We start from the raw sequence: 17487 nt of genomic DNA, 5'->3' as shown, positions 1-17487 counted from the left end.
TATATCCGAGCCATGTTTCGTTAAAATAGCAAGAAAAAAGCACTGCTTGAGTTGAAGTTGAGCCAAAGTGGGATCCAGATATGGTGTTTCCGTTAGCACGGTCATCTGAAATTGGCTAATGTATCTGAGTATACACTACACCCACCCTTCCCCATCTTTCCCCAGCTTGAACAGCCCGTTCTTCTTCTTGTCCACAGCCCACCTCTCACACCAAGCCTTCATCTTTTCCCTACTCTTCGCACTCCCCACATTGACTGTAGGAATGATTTTGTCAATCCTAAGCGCACAACAAAACATGGAAAGCTCCCTGAAACTACTGTGTTCACTATAGGGCACACCAAAGCAGCTTGCACGGCTGGTGCTGCCTCGTTGTGGCGCAAGGTCCTTCATAGAGAAGCTGCTTTTCCAATTCTGCGAGTGCAGGACTGTTTGCACGGCAGGGGATTCAGTGAATCGACTGTTTGGTGGGCGGTAGTTCCAGCCAGAGGGCCGAAAACCGACGGCGCGGGAGAAGGTGTCGGCATAGTCACGCAGATAGTCGTCAAGGGTCTCGGCACGGATCTCAAAAAGAGGTGTCATGTGCACCTGCGCATCTCTTGGATCTGTTGTTAGGAGGGCATCGAGTTCCGGATCTTCGAGGGCCTTGCAGATTCGTTGTTTGTTGGGAGGAGCGTAGATCTTGCTCTTCAGAGCTTTGGCAATACCAGTGCATATTCGCTCTTTCCCAATGCTGTAGGTGCCTACGATGACGAGGAGACGGCCTCTTTGGGGACTTTTGGGCTCGTCTGGGTTTCTTATGTTGGAGTCTTTGCGCACAAATTTGACCATGCCTTGACCAGCTCGCTCTCGCTTCATTTGCTCCCATCCGTCTGATTCGTCTGCATTTACCTTGTTGAGACTGACACACATGTCTGCGCAAGCCTGTATAACCTGCTGCTGTGGTGGAAAAGCGTACTTGGGATTGAGATAGGTCGTGTCAAGGTAACAAGCATCCAGCTTTTGCTTTCGATTTTTGCCACTGACCGCGTCTAGTACGTCAGGTCTGAGCAGTGGGTGTTCAATATGTGCCTGGCAAGCGCGGAAGTCACCGCAATGTAGCACGCGTTGAAGCTTCATCATCTTTCCTTGTCCCGTTTCCTTTTCAAAAAGGAACAATGAACTGCCCGGGCAATGATTTGCTGATATCATCGTGACATGTACGCCTTGTGTGCCGGGTACCTCTGTCTTCTTCTCGAAGTCGAGATCGACGACCCATTTTGGGTCAACACGGAGTTGCTGTCGAACAAGATTTCCAGTGACTTTGCTGCAGTAGATGGGGCCGTGAGCCCATGAAGACGTGAGCCCAATGTAGTGATCACTGTGGAAATGGCTCAGAAAATATGCGTTCTGACCCTTCACTGCTCCATAACGGAATGCATCAACGGCGATGAAGAATCCAGGCATGATCTTATAGAAAGGGCAGGTGCGCTGAAAGGCTGGCTTCCCTCGCGATGCGTTGTTCTCAGCAGCGGCAGTTGCCCAAGCAGCATCTTCCGCATGACCAGCCATCAACTTCGAAAACGCCGACTTGGGCTCGGAGCTGAGTGTTGAGATCTGAAATGGATTTGTCTGCGCCGGCTTAGCGGGCCGGATCGGCCGTTTAAAGGCTTTACTGGTAGTGGTGGGGGTTGTCTCTCGTTCATTCTTGGCTTGAGTTTTCGGTAGAGGACTTCCATCCAAGCAAGCGTTGACATGTTGGGATATCTCTCGCTCAGCAAGACCGGAAAGGGTGCTGCTACAGATGGGGCAGGAGGGCGCATCGCCGGCATCTTGAGCTGGCTCTTTGAGCATGACCACATCGGTTCCAGAGTCAGGGAACAATTGCGGCGCATCAAACTTGTCGGGATCACCTTCAAACCCAGCTTCCTGCATCTCCAGTTCTCTTTGCGCCTTCATCCAACGCCGCTCGTCATATTCTTCGCCTTCAAGTGAGTCATCGTCTTCAAGGTCTTGAAATTCGTCAAAGTCTTCATCGCCAAATTGCGATGTACCCTCAGACTTCAACAGTGGAGGTACATGAACAATGGGTGTTCCAGCGACGTCGATGTTTGCGTTACCAGGGCTTGTGCTTTCGGGTGCGTCCTCACATTTGATGCTGACCAATACATTTTGCATTTGCTCAACTGATTCTTCGACTTCAGAGGCGTCGGAGTCGGAGTCAGAGTCGTCTATAAAGGGTCCAGATTTCTTGCGTGCTTTGGGTGCTTGCTTAGGCACCTCCACAGCCTTTGACCCGTCCGAGGGAACACTCTCATCGGGCAGTGGAAGAGGCGGGGACTGTGCCAATACTGTTGTTACAGGTTCTTCATATGTCTTCCTTTTCTTGTGGCTGCCACCATTCTCATTGTATCGCTCCTCGCCACTGTCTGGGGTACCCATGTAATGCCCAGTATCAGTATCATCGCTCCAGCCAACATCCTCTTCTGTCCCGTCCAACACAACGGTCGTATTGCTTCCACGTTCCTGGAGGAATATGCGATTGTTGATATCTTCTGCCTTCTTGAAGAAGGCCATAATGTTTCCATTTGCCGGCGTTTGCGGTTTCGGCCTCCGACCATGATTTGCAGATGACTTCTTGGCCCAGTCCGAAGAAACGAGCGTTGTTTGTGTAATTTTCTTTTTCGCGGGTGGCGTAGCTGTCTTCGATTTGGATGTATTTGTAGGGATTGCAGTTTTGACAGCCATGTCAGCGACGTAAGACGAGACGCGGGGTGGCGAGGGGGCGCGGCCGGTAGAGGGCACCAATTGCAGTGTCTCAGGCAGAGCGCAATTCTCCCTTGGATTTCTGAACATCAAAAGGAAAGACAGGTCACGAGGGGCGCATCGACGATGTTGGTGGTGGTGGTGGTGTTGCTGTCTGGTACCAAGGCACTGAAGGCAGTGGCAAGCAGGTCGCGCCAAGAGAAGACGCGCAGTCACGTGTTACAGTGGATGATCAATCTTTGACCCATTTTTGGACAAAATCCTACAATGTCAACTTCCGTCAGCAACGAGATACAGTCAAGTCGACAAGGTAAGTTACATTGACGAAGAAACATCTGCTTGCAAGCCAAACTATATCGTAGCCCTTCCAGACGCCTTTCATACGTATGGTGATTATATCTACAGCAATTATACCTACGGTAATGAGCCGTTTATTTCCCATCCCATACTGGCGGCCCAGGAGCTGTGTAAGTGGTCGGGATCGGATAGTACGACCATCTCAACACTGAACCATTCGCATTATACGCCCCTGGAAAGGCTACCAATGGTTTTGGCGATCCATCCCCACCCTCTGTGACCTGAACTTGAGCGCAAGAGAGATACATTTGTGCACCACCAACCGACGATGCTTGATGCAATGCAATAGACTCCACACGAACAAGGTATTTACCGCTTGGCGTAGCCTTGGGGATAACAAACTCAACCCGTTTCTTCTCTGCTTCACGTGTCAATAAACGTTGCGCCGGAGATTTTGATATCTGACGGAGACATACGGTAGGCGGGCCATGTGCTCCCACTGCTAGTCAATGGGCTCCCCACTGTACTGATACTCGCAGCTTTGAACCACAGGTCACCCTCTGCCTCCCATGTGTTGATATCTGAATTTCCCGGAACTTTCGCCATGTAGAACTGGACAGGGCCAAAGTGCGAGATGGATGTTTCAGCAACAAAGCCTAAAGTATCACCAGCGGCAACAATCGCAATTCCAGTGCCTGGCTTGCTCTGAAAGCATCGCATGTCCGCACTTATCACTGACGTTACACCAGAGTTTGTTTGATAGTTCTTGGTCTGGCGGATTGAAGTCCATTCTTGAGCTTCGGCGACTCCATTGAGAATAAGTTTCGGGAAGCGATCTGAGTGCATTAGTAGAATCTTAGTCTCAGCAGTGGTGGAACTAACAGTGGGCCTGGGCTGCTGTCGCCAGGAACATTAGGAGGGTAAAGGAAAGCATGTTGGTAGACCGATAGTCGACGAAATACGGCGATAGGCCATGAAGAAAATGTCCACATCTTAAGATGTCGCATGCTGTGAGACACATGCCGCTTGCAGTCATGCGGTACACTAGACATACCCGCATAGTATTGCGATGGATATGTATCGGCAGTTCTGAGCGAGTGGACATTGACGAATAGATTATTCGTATAGGATGCCGGGATCGAGCTCGAATGGTAGATATCGCACAACACTCGCAATGGTATCCATTTGTTAGAATAGTATTTTCAGATACTGCGGCCACTTCAAATGGAACTTTCTCTGCTATAGTGGGTTCAGGACTGCCATTTCAAAAAATGATGAATGATAGGCCAGCACGTGATGGCCAGTGCTATATGTTGGAGCTACGAAGACATAAAACATTTGATACCTGTGTGGTCAGACTACCATTTTCAATAACTCTAAAAGTTCACTCTTTTTCTCCTCATGCAAGGTTAGAAGCATACGCATTTTGTCCAAGAATCTAGCCACCGTGTACACTCAAGCCATACAATCCGATATCTCATCCATGCTCAACACCACTTCTCATTCACAGAGGCCCACTCAGGAAATTTCATCGTCGTCTTAACCAGAAATATAATCAGAAATACTAGTCTGTGCTGAAGTAGAATGTACGAGATACACCAGTGATAGAATCCATGCATATTAGACCTCAACTTGGTAGATAATATAGACAATGTAATTAGATAAATTGGTCTTTTTTGAGAAGTCATGGGCGACACAATCAAGGAATTTGATCAACTAAAGTTAAGCATGAAAACGGTCACTAAGGAGCTTCATCATAGAAAAGCTGCTTTAGTCATAAGCGGCAAGGAATGTATGTTATACGCGATCAGTGCGTGGGGGCAATTGTAGCGACTGTGAAAAACAAAATAAAGCTCACAACCCAAAACCCATATTTACTTCCATGAAAACATAACAAGGAACATTCTGAAGATATATCAACAACCTAGTAAGGGCAGATAAAGACAGGCTGGCGCATCTTCCCACCACACTCATACTCTCCTTTGTCCGGCTCGGAATCACCCGCCTCGTCGAAGCAAGCGATTTCCTTGCCATTACAGAACAGAGCGCCTGGGTTGTCTCCCGAATTCTTGTATTCACACTTCTCTCCAGCAAGGTCGACATCCCATGTTCCTCCTGGGTAGGTCATACCAGTATCAGAAAATGGTACCGTCTTCGGCTCTGTCGCTATGTCGGTACGGCACTCAGCACCTGTATCGTAGTCTATGGAAAAGAAAAGCCAGTCGAAGGTCGAGGCTTCGGGTGTATATTCGCCGATGATGCTAAGAGCTTTGGTAGGTCCCGCTGGAGGCACTGACTGACCATTTGCTCCAGGGCTTTGGTGGTCAGCACGAGTGGCGCCGTTCCATATAGTCCGACTTAGCCCTGAGTCATCCCAGCTCGATGAGTCGCTGCGAATGAAGTCTTCAATTGCTTGTACACGTTGCTTTCCTGTCTTTGAGTCGTCCCATGGCTTTGGGTCATAGTTGAAGTATGTAGCAATGACACCAGCTACAATCGGGGCGGCTGAAGATGATCGTTAGTCTTTCTTATCATTGGCCAGTTTCACTACTCACCGAACGATGTGCCTCTCTCTTGGCCCGGAGTACCTTCACCTTCGTTTTTGTTGAATCTCGATTGTACTTCAATCTTGCGAGCGTCGGTACCTCCAGGTGCATATATCATGTCCTCGTCTTTGCCCGCCTGAGAGTAGCTGGTTTTCTTGCGTTGATCGTCAACAGCACCCACGATCAGGATGGGCATGTCTGGCCCAACCAGCGTTTTGGGTAGTTTGTTGATATCAGGTAGAATATCTCCAAAATTACCAGAAAATGTAACAAACGGTATACCTAGCGCAAACAGGCTTTCAAAGATGGGACGCAAAAAAGCGGTGTGTGTGGGGTCCGCCTGAGAGAATCCTAGACTTGAGATGATCACTGTTTTCGAACGTCGGTCGGCTCTCTCATCATCAGCTAGATGATTCACCACATCATCTATAGCCTTGATGAAGTCTGCCGTCGATCTAGACCTTTCGGGCCTCATCTTAACTGAGACGAGAGTCGCCCGTTTGGCTACACCATACTTTTGACCCACAGCTTTAGAGGAAACCTTTGTGCCGTGCGATGTGTCGCTGCCATCTGAATCTTCAGCCTCACCAGCGTCCTTGGACGGCTGGGTCTTTGGACGGCTGGGTCTGCAGTGTTTCGACGTTTCCAAATTCCGACTGGCCATCTGACTGGAGTGAGGGTCAGCATTCAAGAAAAGGAATATATTGTCATGAAAGAACGCACATTTATGACTCTGAGCGCAGCCCCAGAGTCAATGTCATAAACCCAGGTTCCAACTCCGGCATTGTCGTCGTACACAAAATCGCTCACTTGGTCATCTTTCATCTCTCTGGACAAGGTCAATACGCAGTTTCTTAGGTTGGGCTGGACGACATGACTGACTTTGGCTGACTGACCATGTTCAAATCCCAACTGGCGGGTGCTTGTTTTGTCCACGTAATCGCACGTTTAAAGATGGCAAGACGACTAGTGACAGCCATGTATGAAGAATGGATCATCCCCGAGAGCCTCGATGCCCGGGCATTACGAGGAATTTCAAGTCCACTGTCGGAGACAGCTCGCTCATCGTCAACGGGACCATCTTCCCCCAGAGGTGATACGATGCCAGCATATGCCTCCAGCTCGCTCTTAGCCGCTTCCCTCAATTGAACATGACCCCAGCCAAGAACATGACTAGTTCCCGGATAAGTAAACTCGATGATCTCCTGATCGGGATTCGTGAGTTTGGTGTTGATGAAATCACGAGTCGCTTTAGTCTCCTCGTCATTGTAGTAGTCCTTCGCAGCAATGTTGTAGAACAGATCATCGCGTGGAATATGCCGGCACGCTTCGAGCGCCGCCTGGAGAATGCAGAGAAAGTCTCCTTTGAGATCTCATCAAGCTGAAGCCACGGGTGCTCTAGTGATCGAAAATTGTTAGTATACTATTACGTAGACTGTCAACTCAATGTGCATACCTGGAAGGTACTGAAGTGTCTCTCGGTCGCTCAAAGTGACCAACCAAGATGGAGTCCCGTCAGATGTTTGATGAGCTCTGACGTGCTCAGACCCGCAAATATTCCTAAGGTTCTCCCCAGCTTTGGAGATCTGCTCAGAATTGGTAGGATCAATCGGACGGACAATGATAACATTTGGGCCCAAATTCGGAATGTCTGCTTCTACCGCAGCGCTAGATCCACTACCCCATATGTTAGGGAAAGCGTTGACTACAACGTTGGCGGATATCAACAAGAGGCATGAGGCTCGCATCGTGAAATAATAAAAGGGGTAGTTGACGAGAAGAGTACGATAATGACAATTTGATCACCGTTGAGAATACCGTGTTATATAGGCCATGTTATCACATTGGTGTGAAGCAAATTGCCTTTGGCTCTGCAGTCTCATGACATGCAATCCCAAAATAGTGACTGATGGGCATGAAATTACTGTACACATAAAGACCATAGATCTGAAACGAAGGAAGCAGATCACTGCCAATGGATGGCAAACGGAGAATAGAGAGGGCACGAAAGAGGGGGATGGTGACCAAGGCGCAGCATGGCGGAGGATCGCTGAGTAGTACATCGCAATCATTGCTAGGGTCAAGAGCAAGTACCGTACCCGGGGCAAGACGAGCGCCACTGGGCCTGATGAGCGAGCGGGTTGACCTCTCAATGAAAAAGGATATGCGCCCCGAAACAAAGAAGTGTGATATTAGAACAGTTTGAAGCAAGTCGAATGATGAGAACGACTAGAGCTTACTTGTTTGAGGCTTCTTCCATTGCGCGGGTAAATCGACGAGCAGACCTTAGTTTTATAGCCTTCCTACGATGGTGCCGATTGTTAGATGGCGAATAAAAAAAAATCAAAGTTGGGACCAGCACATCAGATAGCTCTTGGCATTCATATTGAACTTGACGAGGGCCCCCGCTATTCAAGACGTTTGCGAACATGACGTCACCTGATTACCCAGATATACTATGTGGTTGAGCCAATCTTGCAGAGCGCCTAAAGGATCAGTATCCGAGACAGATGTCTACCTGATTGATGATTGATAACCGGTGCATTGACAGGGTAGCCCATGAATCAAGATACGAAATACCACTTTTACTGGTCAGCACATCGATCGCACATCATGTTGTGGATTCTGTGTGCGTTGAACGCTCAGCTTCGATTGTGTCGATTCGCCTTCATGTCTTTGGTACAGAATAGTCTCTGGTACATCTCACAGTCGAGGCGGTTCATCTCATGGCAATGCAGTAGCGCAGTTACGTAAACGTATATCTTCGTTTAGACCCAGAGGAATTTCCAAGGCAGTTGATGTCACGGCCTCCCATCTGACCAAAACTGATGCGAAGATAGCCCAATGTGACTACATACTGATATGTTCTTCCATCTAGCCGATCACAATTTGTACAGTACTGTCAATGAGTTATTTATGTTCGCTGTTTTTGAAGCATATGTGCTACTAGTTTGCTGTATCTTTCCAGAGATATTGATGTATATCTTATTTCGTGAGGGTGGGAGGCCGATAGGCGTCCATAGGTAAGTGATTCTCCCCGTTCAAGATTGCGTCAGCTGAGTCAATGTCTCTAGTGAACGTAAGAAAATTCTATTAGGTCGCCCCAGTGCATGATACTTGGATCGATGATCATACCACAGTTGACGTGTGATGTAGGTTAGGCAAAGGAGGCCATGACTTTCTACACTAACTCCTTGCGTCACCATTTCCAAAATATAACAAACACCAATTACCTGTTTGATTGTAGTCGTTTCTGTAGCACTTTCGGTGGGCTTATACCTATGTCCGCAGGGCTTGAGCTTCTGCCAGCCCCATTGTGGCCATGAATTTGCCGGTTAAAGTTCAAGTTCCACCACAGCTTTCATTCGCGGTAGTCGCTACAACAGATATGGGCTCTGACGTCTCACTAGGAGTAACCGTAGGGTTTATTCCGCGTGATGTAAGCTGCATGCGTACATAGGGCATCATCTTTGGTTGTGAATATGAGGATTAAAAATTAATAATTTCCGCGTCCTCGGCCCCTACCTCTGCCACGCCCGCGCTTCTTGTGGTCCCAATTACCTCTGAAGCCTCTACCACCCTGATGACCGTTTCTTTCGTCTCGCTCCCTGTCTTCCTCTTCTCTCCGCATCATCTCTCTCTCTCGCTCCACTTTCTCTGCCTCCAGCTCTTCTGGACTTTTTTCGACTCGTACCTCTGGCTTCTTGAGGTCTGTTGGATATCTTGGATGCGCTCCATATTTACAGCCTTTGCCTTCTGGGCAGAACCCACACAGGTAGTATGGACATAGCTTATCTTTCTTGTTGTGCTTGAGGGCGCAGTGTGGCCCTAGGGGACAAAATCCGCGATCGTAATGGGGGCATGCTGGCCGTTTTGCTTCCGGATCGATGTGGAGGTAGAGGCAGTCGTCGCCGTTAGAGCATGTTTGTGTCCGCGCGTAGTATGAACACTCGGGCATTCGGCGCAGATTGTACTCGTGAAGAAACTCGCAGGTATCACCCTTTTTACATAGCCCCCTAAGCCAGTGCTTGCACACAAGACTATAGCGTACAGATTAGTTCAAATACGCACACAAGATGGCCGCGAATAATGGAGCTACACACTTGTTATAGGAAGACGTGACATGATGCTTATTTGGGCATCGATTGCCGTCTGGGCAGTGGCCCTGCATGAAAGCTTTACATGTCGGTCGATCAGGGTTCAAGCCAAAGCGATATTCGCGTCGAAGAAAGTCGCTGAATTTGAAGGTATATGTTGGCAGTCCAGGCTCCTCCTGCGCCTGGTTTGGTGTCTCCGCAGCTACTGGCGTCATGACTTCGGCCATGGTGCAGCCAATCACTATGCTCGGCGATCTTCGCCCTACAAGTACATCCAACGACGCCTATCAAAGAAATCTTCTTCCAACACTGTGTGGGTGGAGCATATGAGGAGACAGTCGTGTGGAGGATAACTGGGCGGTTGCAGACACAGATAGGATATGCACGCCTGTGGTGTAGTAATGGCCTGCCTGTGTTGAGTTCCAAGCAGGGCTCGATTGTGTGCAGTTCTGGTTTGTGTTGGTGGTGACTGGTGAGACCCCGTCTACTCTATCTGAGCACTTGCAAGGTCGACGCGACTAACCAGCTGCACGTGATTAGCCAAGACACTAGCGCGTTTTTCGTCATTATCATCTGCAATCTTTCTCACATACTCACATCTTCTGCGCAACGCGAATGATCCTTGCTGACAGGACGACCACGCAAACATCTCAATCGACTAAGTATCTCATGAAGCCTTCGCATTTTTATCTGCCGCTGGCACAATGACGGCAGCATATGCAAAGCTTCGGGGCGAGATTCACAGCTTTTTGTCGATTGATCATTATAATCACATCGCTGTACGAGTAATCAGTAGAGTAAAACTTCTAAACTGAAAAGCAGATTTCGTTTTCACAGATATGCGACTATCGACTCGTAATGCTAGAGCTCCACAGCGTGCATCTACAGTAGCTGCGGCTTTCCTACCCGGCTTGGCTTTACCTCGCAGAAGTCACGCAATCTTTTCCCCTAGCCAGGTTCCTGCACAACCTGTACACGGCCTCTAAGACAGTGAATTCAGTTCACAGTTTTCGGCCACGTACACAGTACGCACCAGCAAGACTGTAGTTGATCTCCCTAGTATCTTCCGTTGTGAACGGCTTTGCTGGTCAAAGGCTGCGAAGATACAATTCTGTATTTGTATCGACCAATAATACCATCATAGATCCGGTAAACCAAGCAGGTCTCGGTTGCGACGATGTCATGTCACCACTGTCAATTGCATGACCAAAGATGATTATAGTCTTTACTACTCTTGGATCGTCTACGGAAGCATGGATCTTGATGCATGTTCCGGCAAATCCAGCATGAAACCCAACATAAGCCTACTCTAAGGAGCACGAGTACTGCCTAGTAGTGGAGCGAATATGTGAAGTCCCGCGCGGAAGACGTTGCCTAATGCAAGAACCTGGCGCAGTCTATTGTGAGAGGTTATCATCGACTGCGGTGCTTCCGCCGCCATCCTTAAAAATCACTACTGTAATGAGATATATAATTTCACGGTCGCATATAGAGGGTATTTCTCCAGTTCCCACATCAACTTCGGAAGCAGTATAAATATCGCTGAAGGACCCTCATTTTCCTTGGAGAAATAAGGTTGTAGCGATGGCTGCAATGTGAGGAAACTTCGATCAACTGCCGAACGTACACTCGATACACTCTTGACCACCCGTGGGAATATTTAGTCGGCACAGGCATGAGGAGAGGCACAGTATAATTCCTCCAAGAGCCGGGTACCGATCTCGAAGCTCCCTCTGTTTCCTGGAGTGTAGGCCCAGTGACGCAGCTAAGCTGCTAGTTACCTAGCTGACAGCCGACCATGAGCCGAGCGTACCTCTCTTCCCACGACCACCTCGACGCCAACTTCCCAGCACCACCCGAAGCCATGTATTGGAACGGTGTATACTATCCCAATTGGCGCATCTATCGCGAACAGGCGCCCATCTCCTTGAACTATGATGTCATATCGCACGTTTTCTATGCATTTGCCTGGTTAGTTGTGTGCTCGATGGTAGCATCAGCAATGACTGACACTAGTATAGGGTGAAAGATGATGGAACAGTCTACGTATGTCCTGTGACCGGTGGTGAACGACATGAATTGACCGCGCATTATAGCTCAGTGATGAGTGGGCGGATACTCAGATCGAAGTAGCAGGTACTGATGATATTCCGGCTACAAAGGGCTGTTTGAATTCTTTCGCTCTGTTGAAGAAGAAGTATACCAAGCTTCGAGTGGTTCTTTCCGTTGGTGGCGGTGGGAAAGGCAGTGAGCCATTCGCTGGGGTTGCTCGAGATGCCAGCCACCGCGAACGATTTGCCCAATCATCATTGCAGTTGGTGCAACAATTCGGGATTGATGGAATTGATAGTGAGTTTGGCAGAAGTCCCGTTGACTTGTGGTCGCTGATGAAATTTCACATAGTCGATTGGGAGCACCCTGCCGATGCCAAACAGGGCCAGGACTATATTGCTCTGCTTGCTACATTGCGACAGTATCTACCAGCTCCCCAATACACCCTCTCCTCGGCTCTTCCTGCTGGTGAATGGGCCCTTCAGCATATCAACCTAGGGCATGCTGCCTCCTACCTGGACATGATCAATCTAATGGCGTACGATTTTTCTGGCCCTTGGGTATCTAAGACTGGCCACCAGGCGCAGCTATTCACTCCACAAGTGCCGCATTGTCCCGAAGCTGCCATATCCTGTCACTCTGCTGTCTCATACCTCGTGCGACAGGGTGTGCCACCGCATAAGATCATTATGGGGGTGCCTGCATACGGTCGATCTTTCACGGGGACACGCGGTGTTGGCCATTCGTTCAAAGGCCAGGCTGGTGAAGAGGGCACATTTGAATACCGGGATCTTCCATGCCCGGGTGCGGAAGAACACGTCGACCAACAGCTTGGTGCGGCTTACTGCATAGGTGGAGACGGCGGGTTCGTTACCTACGACACGCCTCAGACAGTTCGCATGAAAGCAAACTATGTGCGACAGAATGGCCTGGGAGGGCTCTTTTACTGGACGGGAACTGGTGATGCAAGCTCGATTCATCAAAAAGACCGTAGTTTGGTCTACAACGGCTTCCTTGGTCTGTTTCCGCAGTAAGGTTCCCTAGATTCCTACCAAGTCCTTGGTCGGGAGTGTGGTGTGGTTCCTGGATTGAGAGGGAGACTGGGAAAAAGAAGTGCATATCAGCATAGCGTCTTAGCATGACCAGAAGCGGGATTTGTGGTCTAGCTACGTGTTCATATCGAGAACCATTGTGAGCTACGAGCCGACTGATGAATTGCGAATGAGTCGGATTTAGGTAGTGAGACGCTCGGGCCACATCTGATAGGTGAACTCAGCTAGGCCCTGGGTTCAACATGAAGCATGAGCGCCGCTTAGAGGCCAGACGTCACACACTTGCAACGGACCACAGCCACCAATCTGCCTCTGCACCCACCGTCTGATGAAGAGAAAGTGGGGAGTTGGGGAAATTGAAAAAGCCTTTCGATTCGATAAACAGTGCACCTTCCTCTCGATCGACACAAGCGCTCATCTCCAATTGCGCGTGGGTTAATGCGGCCGTCTCTTGGCCCCCCGTGCCTGCACCCTCTGCTCTCTTCACACCCTCTACGACGCTCGAATCTAGTACGCCGGCCCGGTGACAGGATATATGGGCATGGAGTCAGCGCTGACGCTCAACGCAGCTGAATACAATCCCATCGACCACCTGAACGTCATCTTCTCCCACCCGACTGCCCTCTCGTCCATCTCCGCCACCGCCGACGCGCTCCGCAATTACCAGGATGACCTTGACGAAGACATTGCAGAGGTGGTCGCCATACAGTCGGCCTCGGATGCGGACAGCGTGCGGCGCATACAGCTTGCTAAAGCAGAGCTGGCAGACCTCTTCACCAAGATCGAGAGCGTGCGCGAGCGAGCCATGCAGACGGAGCAGACCATCACTGAAATGACGGCCGACATCAAGCGTCTTGATAGCACCAAGAAGAACCTCACACTATCCATGACGGCCTTGAAGCGCCTCCAGATGTTGACCACGGCGTACGAACAATTGCGTAGCTTGAGCAAGTCACGCCAGTATCGAGAGTGTGCCCAACTGCTGCAGGCAGTCATCCAACTCGTGGCGCATTTCAAGAGCTACCGCTCCATCGATCAGATTGCAACGCTCAGTCGCAACGTGGCAGATGTTCAGGGCGAGCTTTTGGAGCAGGTCTGCGAGGACTTCGAGCTTACTTTCGCAAAAGACGAGACTGCACAGCGTAAAGCTATGCTCGCAGAGGCGTGCTTAGTCATCGATGCACTTGGCGAGTATGCGCGTATAAGACTAGTCAATTGGTACTGCAACACCCAGCTGCGGGAGTATCGGCAGGTGTTCCGTGGCAACGATGAAGTGAGTGCACGACTCAGAAGGTGCCCTATGTTACTTTACTGATTGGGTCTAGGCTGGCTCGTTGGACAACATCGCCAGACGGTATTCATGGTTCAACCGGATGCTGAAGACTTACGATGTGGAACATGCTTCTATTTTCCCGTCGTATTGGCGGGTGAATGAGCAATTGGCCAACTCATTCTGTGAAGGTACACGGGAAGACTTTAAAGGCATATTGCGCAAGTCAATGCAAAGAGGAGACGGCCAGACTCTAGACGTGGACCTCCTTCTATCTTGTTTGCAGGAGACACTCAACTTTGAGCAAAGTTTAGAGCGGAGATTCTCCAATGAATCTCGCTCCTCTATAGACACAATGGCTTCCAAGGACGACCGACAACCTGGCTTCAGTCAAGCCATCTCAGAAGCCTTCGAACCTTACATGAGTCTCTGGGTAGAATCACAAGACAAGCAACTCGCTAGTCTGATGCCAAAGTATCGACAACAGCCGCTACGAAATACCGAGGAAGAATTCTCGCACCAAGCTGTCATGCCGTCGTCTACGGAACTCTTCCATTTCTATCGCCTGACCCTAGGACAGTGTGCCAAGCTATCGACAGGGGCCAGATTGCTAGAGTTATCCACGACATTTGCGAGATACTTGGATCAGTATGGGCAGCAAGTGTTATACTACACGCTGAGCGAAAGAGCCGGATCTCAAGGACCTTCTGTAGAGGACGCAATTCTGATCCTCAATACTGCAGATTACTGTTATACCACCTGTAATCAGCTCGAAGAGAAGATCAAGGGTCGTATTGACGAGGAATTCAAGACGAAGGTCGATCTTCAAAGCCAAGCCGATGTCTTCATGGGCATCGCCAGCGCTGCAGTACGCATGCTAGTCCGTAAGGTTGAGCTTGCATGCGAGCCCAGCTGGCGGGAGATGCGTAACACACCTTGGGCGAAGCTCGAAAGTGTTGGCGATCAGAGTACATACGTTGCAGAACTTCTCCGCAATGCCAAGGAAACCGCTGGCCCGATATTGAAGTATCTTCATAAGCATCAATATGCACGAGCCTTTTGCGACAACCTTGTGGACCTGATGGCCTCTACCTACATTGGCAACATTGTACAATGCAAGCCCATTTCCGAAGCCGGGGCGGAGCAGATGCTGCTGGACTCGTACGTCTTGAAGAAGGGCTTCACGGAGCTGCCTACGCTCAACGAAGAAGCAGGCGTAGCCCCGCCAGCTAGGTAGGATACTGCTCCACCTCCCACCTATCCAAAATCTACTAACAACCCTACCAGCTTTGTCAAGCGTGTAAACCAGAGCATGTCCAAGATTGATCCCCTCCTCAAAACACTCCAAGTTCGGCCCTCACCCCCCGAAGCCCTTGTGCAAGCCTACCTCATTCACATCGCCGACAAATCCGATGCCAACTTTCGTAAGATCCTCGAGCTCAAAGGCATTCGCAAGGCTGAACAAACCCAACTTGTTGACCTTTTTTCGGCCTTCCGCGCAAGCCCGAATCATGAGAATCTTGTAGCCAACTCGCCCTTTCTCACGCCGCTGCAGATTGGCCCTGTCCACGGTGGAGGTATTGGCAGTCTAGGGAATGCAGGTAGTGTGATGTCACCAAACTTGGGTGTGGGTGGCAGATTCGATGCGACAGGCTTGGGCAACATGCTGGTGAATGCGGCAAGGGACGGAGTGGATCGTTTTGGGAGCCCAGCGCCGGGAGCAGGGCTTTTACCATCTGGTGGTGGTGTTGGTGGGGATAGCGCTGGTGGCGATGCAAAAGCGAACCTGGAGAGCAATTTGAAGAATATTGGGAAATTTTTCAGACGCGATACAGGCGGATTTAGGGGGTTTGGAAGGAATGAGGATGGGAGATGAGGTGTTTTATAGTGTCGAATACTGGTATGGATTCTAGTATGGAAGTTGTCAAGATGGCAGTACATATAGACAGTAACGGCGCAACATGGTATTGCTACTTACTAGTTGATATATGATGATCTTGCTATTTCCATACGATAGTTTAGACAGTCTTTGCAACAATGAGTTTGTACCTCTCTCTGACTTACCAGAGACACGCCACACGCCTGTCAAGACGCCCATCCCAACCGTAGCAAACAAGCTCGTACAACCAGGCTAATACTCTACTGATGAGCTCGTTCCCAGACATATCGGAAATAGAATTCTCAACATGTCATCCCCTAGCTATAGTATGCCGAAGTTTGCGGCTTTCCTCCTCCCCCCCGCCCAACCACACAGGCGAGCAAAGACTTGGTAGGTACTCTACAAGTAGGTATGACGTGGATCCATCCCCGCCACCCTTGAACACATTCCCGGCGCATCTCGGCCGCGCATCATCATTCTCCCAACCAGGGCCTGGTATGCGCTGAGAAGCATACTTATATGCGCGTGATGTCGAGGTGCGTGTCATACCCGGTATGGAAGAGGTTATATCCGCTGCGGGTGTTATGCTTATCTAAGATAGGTAGTGCAGGATTAGCGTTGGTGGGAAAAGTTGGGGTTTCTTTTGTTCCCCTGCTGTGTTGGATGTTCTACTCTTTTCTTGTGTCTTTTTTTCTGTTTCTGTTTTCATCTGATTTGTAGATTGGTTTGGGAGGTGAAAGTTTCGTGGTGGTACTTTTTGTACCTATTGTGTGTGTGGGGTGTGACTACCCACCGTACCTACGATTTTGTTTGCCACTTTTGGAGAAGACCTACCTACCTACCACATCACGAGACGGGTTTCCCACTCGTGCGGTTGGTACCGGTACCTACACCCTCCTGGAGGAATTAAACATCAAATTACAAGCTCAGCAGTCGTACGCAAACCAAACTATCACAATGCAATCGCCTACTATCCTCTCCCGTACAAAAGGCTTTTTAGGCATCACATCACTCAACCACGTTGGCCGAGATGCGTACATCATCATCACCCTGCGTTCCCTCCGCATGTTCACAGCGGGAATCCCCAGCCTCATCCTGGCACTCTTCTTCTCCTCGCTGAAGTTTCCAGACTCGCGAATTGGCATCTTCATGACGCTAACACTGTTTGGCGACGTCCTGCTCTCACTGCTCCTCACTCTCGTAGCCGACAAACTCGGGCGGCGGAGGATTCTGTTTGGAGGAAGCGTGATGATGGCCGGCTCGGGTGTCGTGTTTGCGCTGTCGGAGAACTTTTGGGTCCTCTTGGTGGCCGCCGTGTTTGGCATTATTTCCGTGACGGGCGCGGATTGTGGGCCGTTTCGCGCGGTAGAGGAGAGCGTACTAAGTGGGTTGACGGATGAGCGGACGAGAAGTGATGTGCTGTCTTGGTATGTGACGGCGACGACTATGGCCGGGGCGGTGGGCGCAGAGGTGGCAGGGAGGACGGTGCATGCGCTTGAGAAGAGTAGCGGGGATGTTACAAAGGCTTATCATGCCTTGTTTTGGGGGTATG

The 17487-nt window shown here is 49.8% G+C and overlaps 6 protein-coding genes across 6 annotated transcripts; 1 reads left to right on the top strand and 5 right to left on the bottom strand.

Moving 5' to 3' along the window:
* Window positions 1-135: 135 nt before the first annotated feature.
* Window positions 136-2832, bottom strand: IAQ61_004482 (uncharacterized protein; the record flags this gene model as incomplete). The annotated part of the gene is made up of 1 exon (XM_003839087.2): window positions 136-2832. One exon carries the CDS (start codon window positions 2830-2832, stop codon window positions 136-138), a length of 2697 nt encoding a protein of 898 aa, XP_003839135.2.
* Window positions 2833-3173: 341 nt separating this feature from the next.
* Window positions 3174-4031, bottom strand: IAQ61_004481 (uncharacterized protein; the record flags this gene model as incomplete). Its single annotated transcript, XM_066096362.1, has 3 exons — window positions 3174-3460; window positions 3573-3933; window positions 4002-4031. The coding sequence occupies 3 exons, from the start codon at window positions 4029-4031 to the stop codon at window positions 3174-3176; spliced, it is 678 nt and encodes a 225-aa protein (XP_065953680.1).
* A 932-nt stretch (window positions 4032-4963) lies between these two features.
* Window positions 4964-6249, bottom strand: IAQ61_004480 (uncharacterized protein; the record flags this gene model as incomplete). The annotated part of the gene is made up of 2 exons (XM_066096361.1): window positions 4964-5544; window positions 5628-6249. The coding sequence occupies 2 exons, from the start codon at window positions 6247-6249 to the stop codon at window positions 4964-4966; spliced, it is 1203 nt and encodes a 400-aa protein (XP_065953679.1).
* Window positions 6250-6439: 190 nt separating this feature from the next.
* On the bottom strand, window positions 6440-7333 carry IAQ61_004479 (uncharacterized protein; the record flags this gene model as incomplete). The annotated part of the gene is made up of 2 exons (XM_066096360.1): window positions 6440-6834; window positions 7042-7333. 2 exons carry the CDS (start codon window positions 7331-7333, stop codon window positions 6440-6442), a joined length of 687 nt encoding a protein of 228 aa, XP_065953678.1.
* A 1748-nt stretch (window positions 7334-9081) lies between these two features.
* On the bottom strand, window positions 9082-9909 carry IAQ61_004478 (uncharacterized protein; the record flags this gene model as incomplete). The annotated part of the gene is made up of 2 exons (XM_003839083.1): window positions 9082-9625; window positions 9689-9909. The coding sequence occupies 2 exons, from the start codon at window positions 9907-9909 to the stop codon at window positions 9082-9084; spliced, it is 765 nt and encodes a 254-aa protein (XP_003839131.1).
* A 1248-nt stretch (window positions 9910-11157) lies between these two features.
* On the top strand, window positions 11158-16030 carry IAQ61_004477 (uncharacterized protein). The gene is made up of 8 exons (XM_066096359.1): window positions 11158-11653; window positions 11704-11728; window positions 11779-12031; window positions 12086-12764; window positions 13121-13296; window positions 13317-14059; window positions 14112-15289; window positions 15344-16030. The coding sequence occupies exons 1-8, from the start codon at window positions 11481-11483 to the stop codon at window positions 15930-15932; spliced, it is 3816 nt and encodes a 1271-aa protein (XP_065953677.1). The 5' UTR covers window positions 11158-11480; the 3' UTR covers window positions 15933-16030.
* The last annotated feature ends 1457 nt before the right edge of the window (window positions 16031-17487 follow it).

Source organism: Plenodomus lingam, assembly GCF_022343315.1.
Source record: "Plenodomus lingam strain CAN1 chromosome Unknown contig_19, whole genome shotgun sequence".
Taxonomy (NCBI): Eukaryota; Fungi; Ascomycota; class Dothideomycetes; order Pleosporales; family Leptosphaeriaceae; genus Plenodomus; species Plenodomus lingam.
This window is presented reverse-complemented; position numbering and strand designations above follow the sequence as displayed.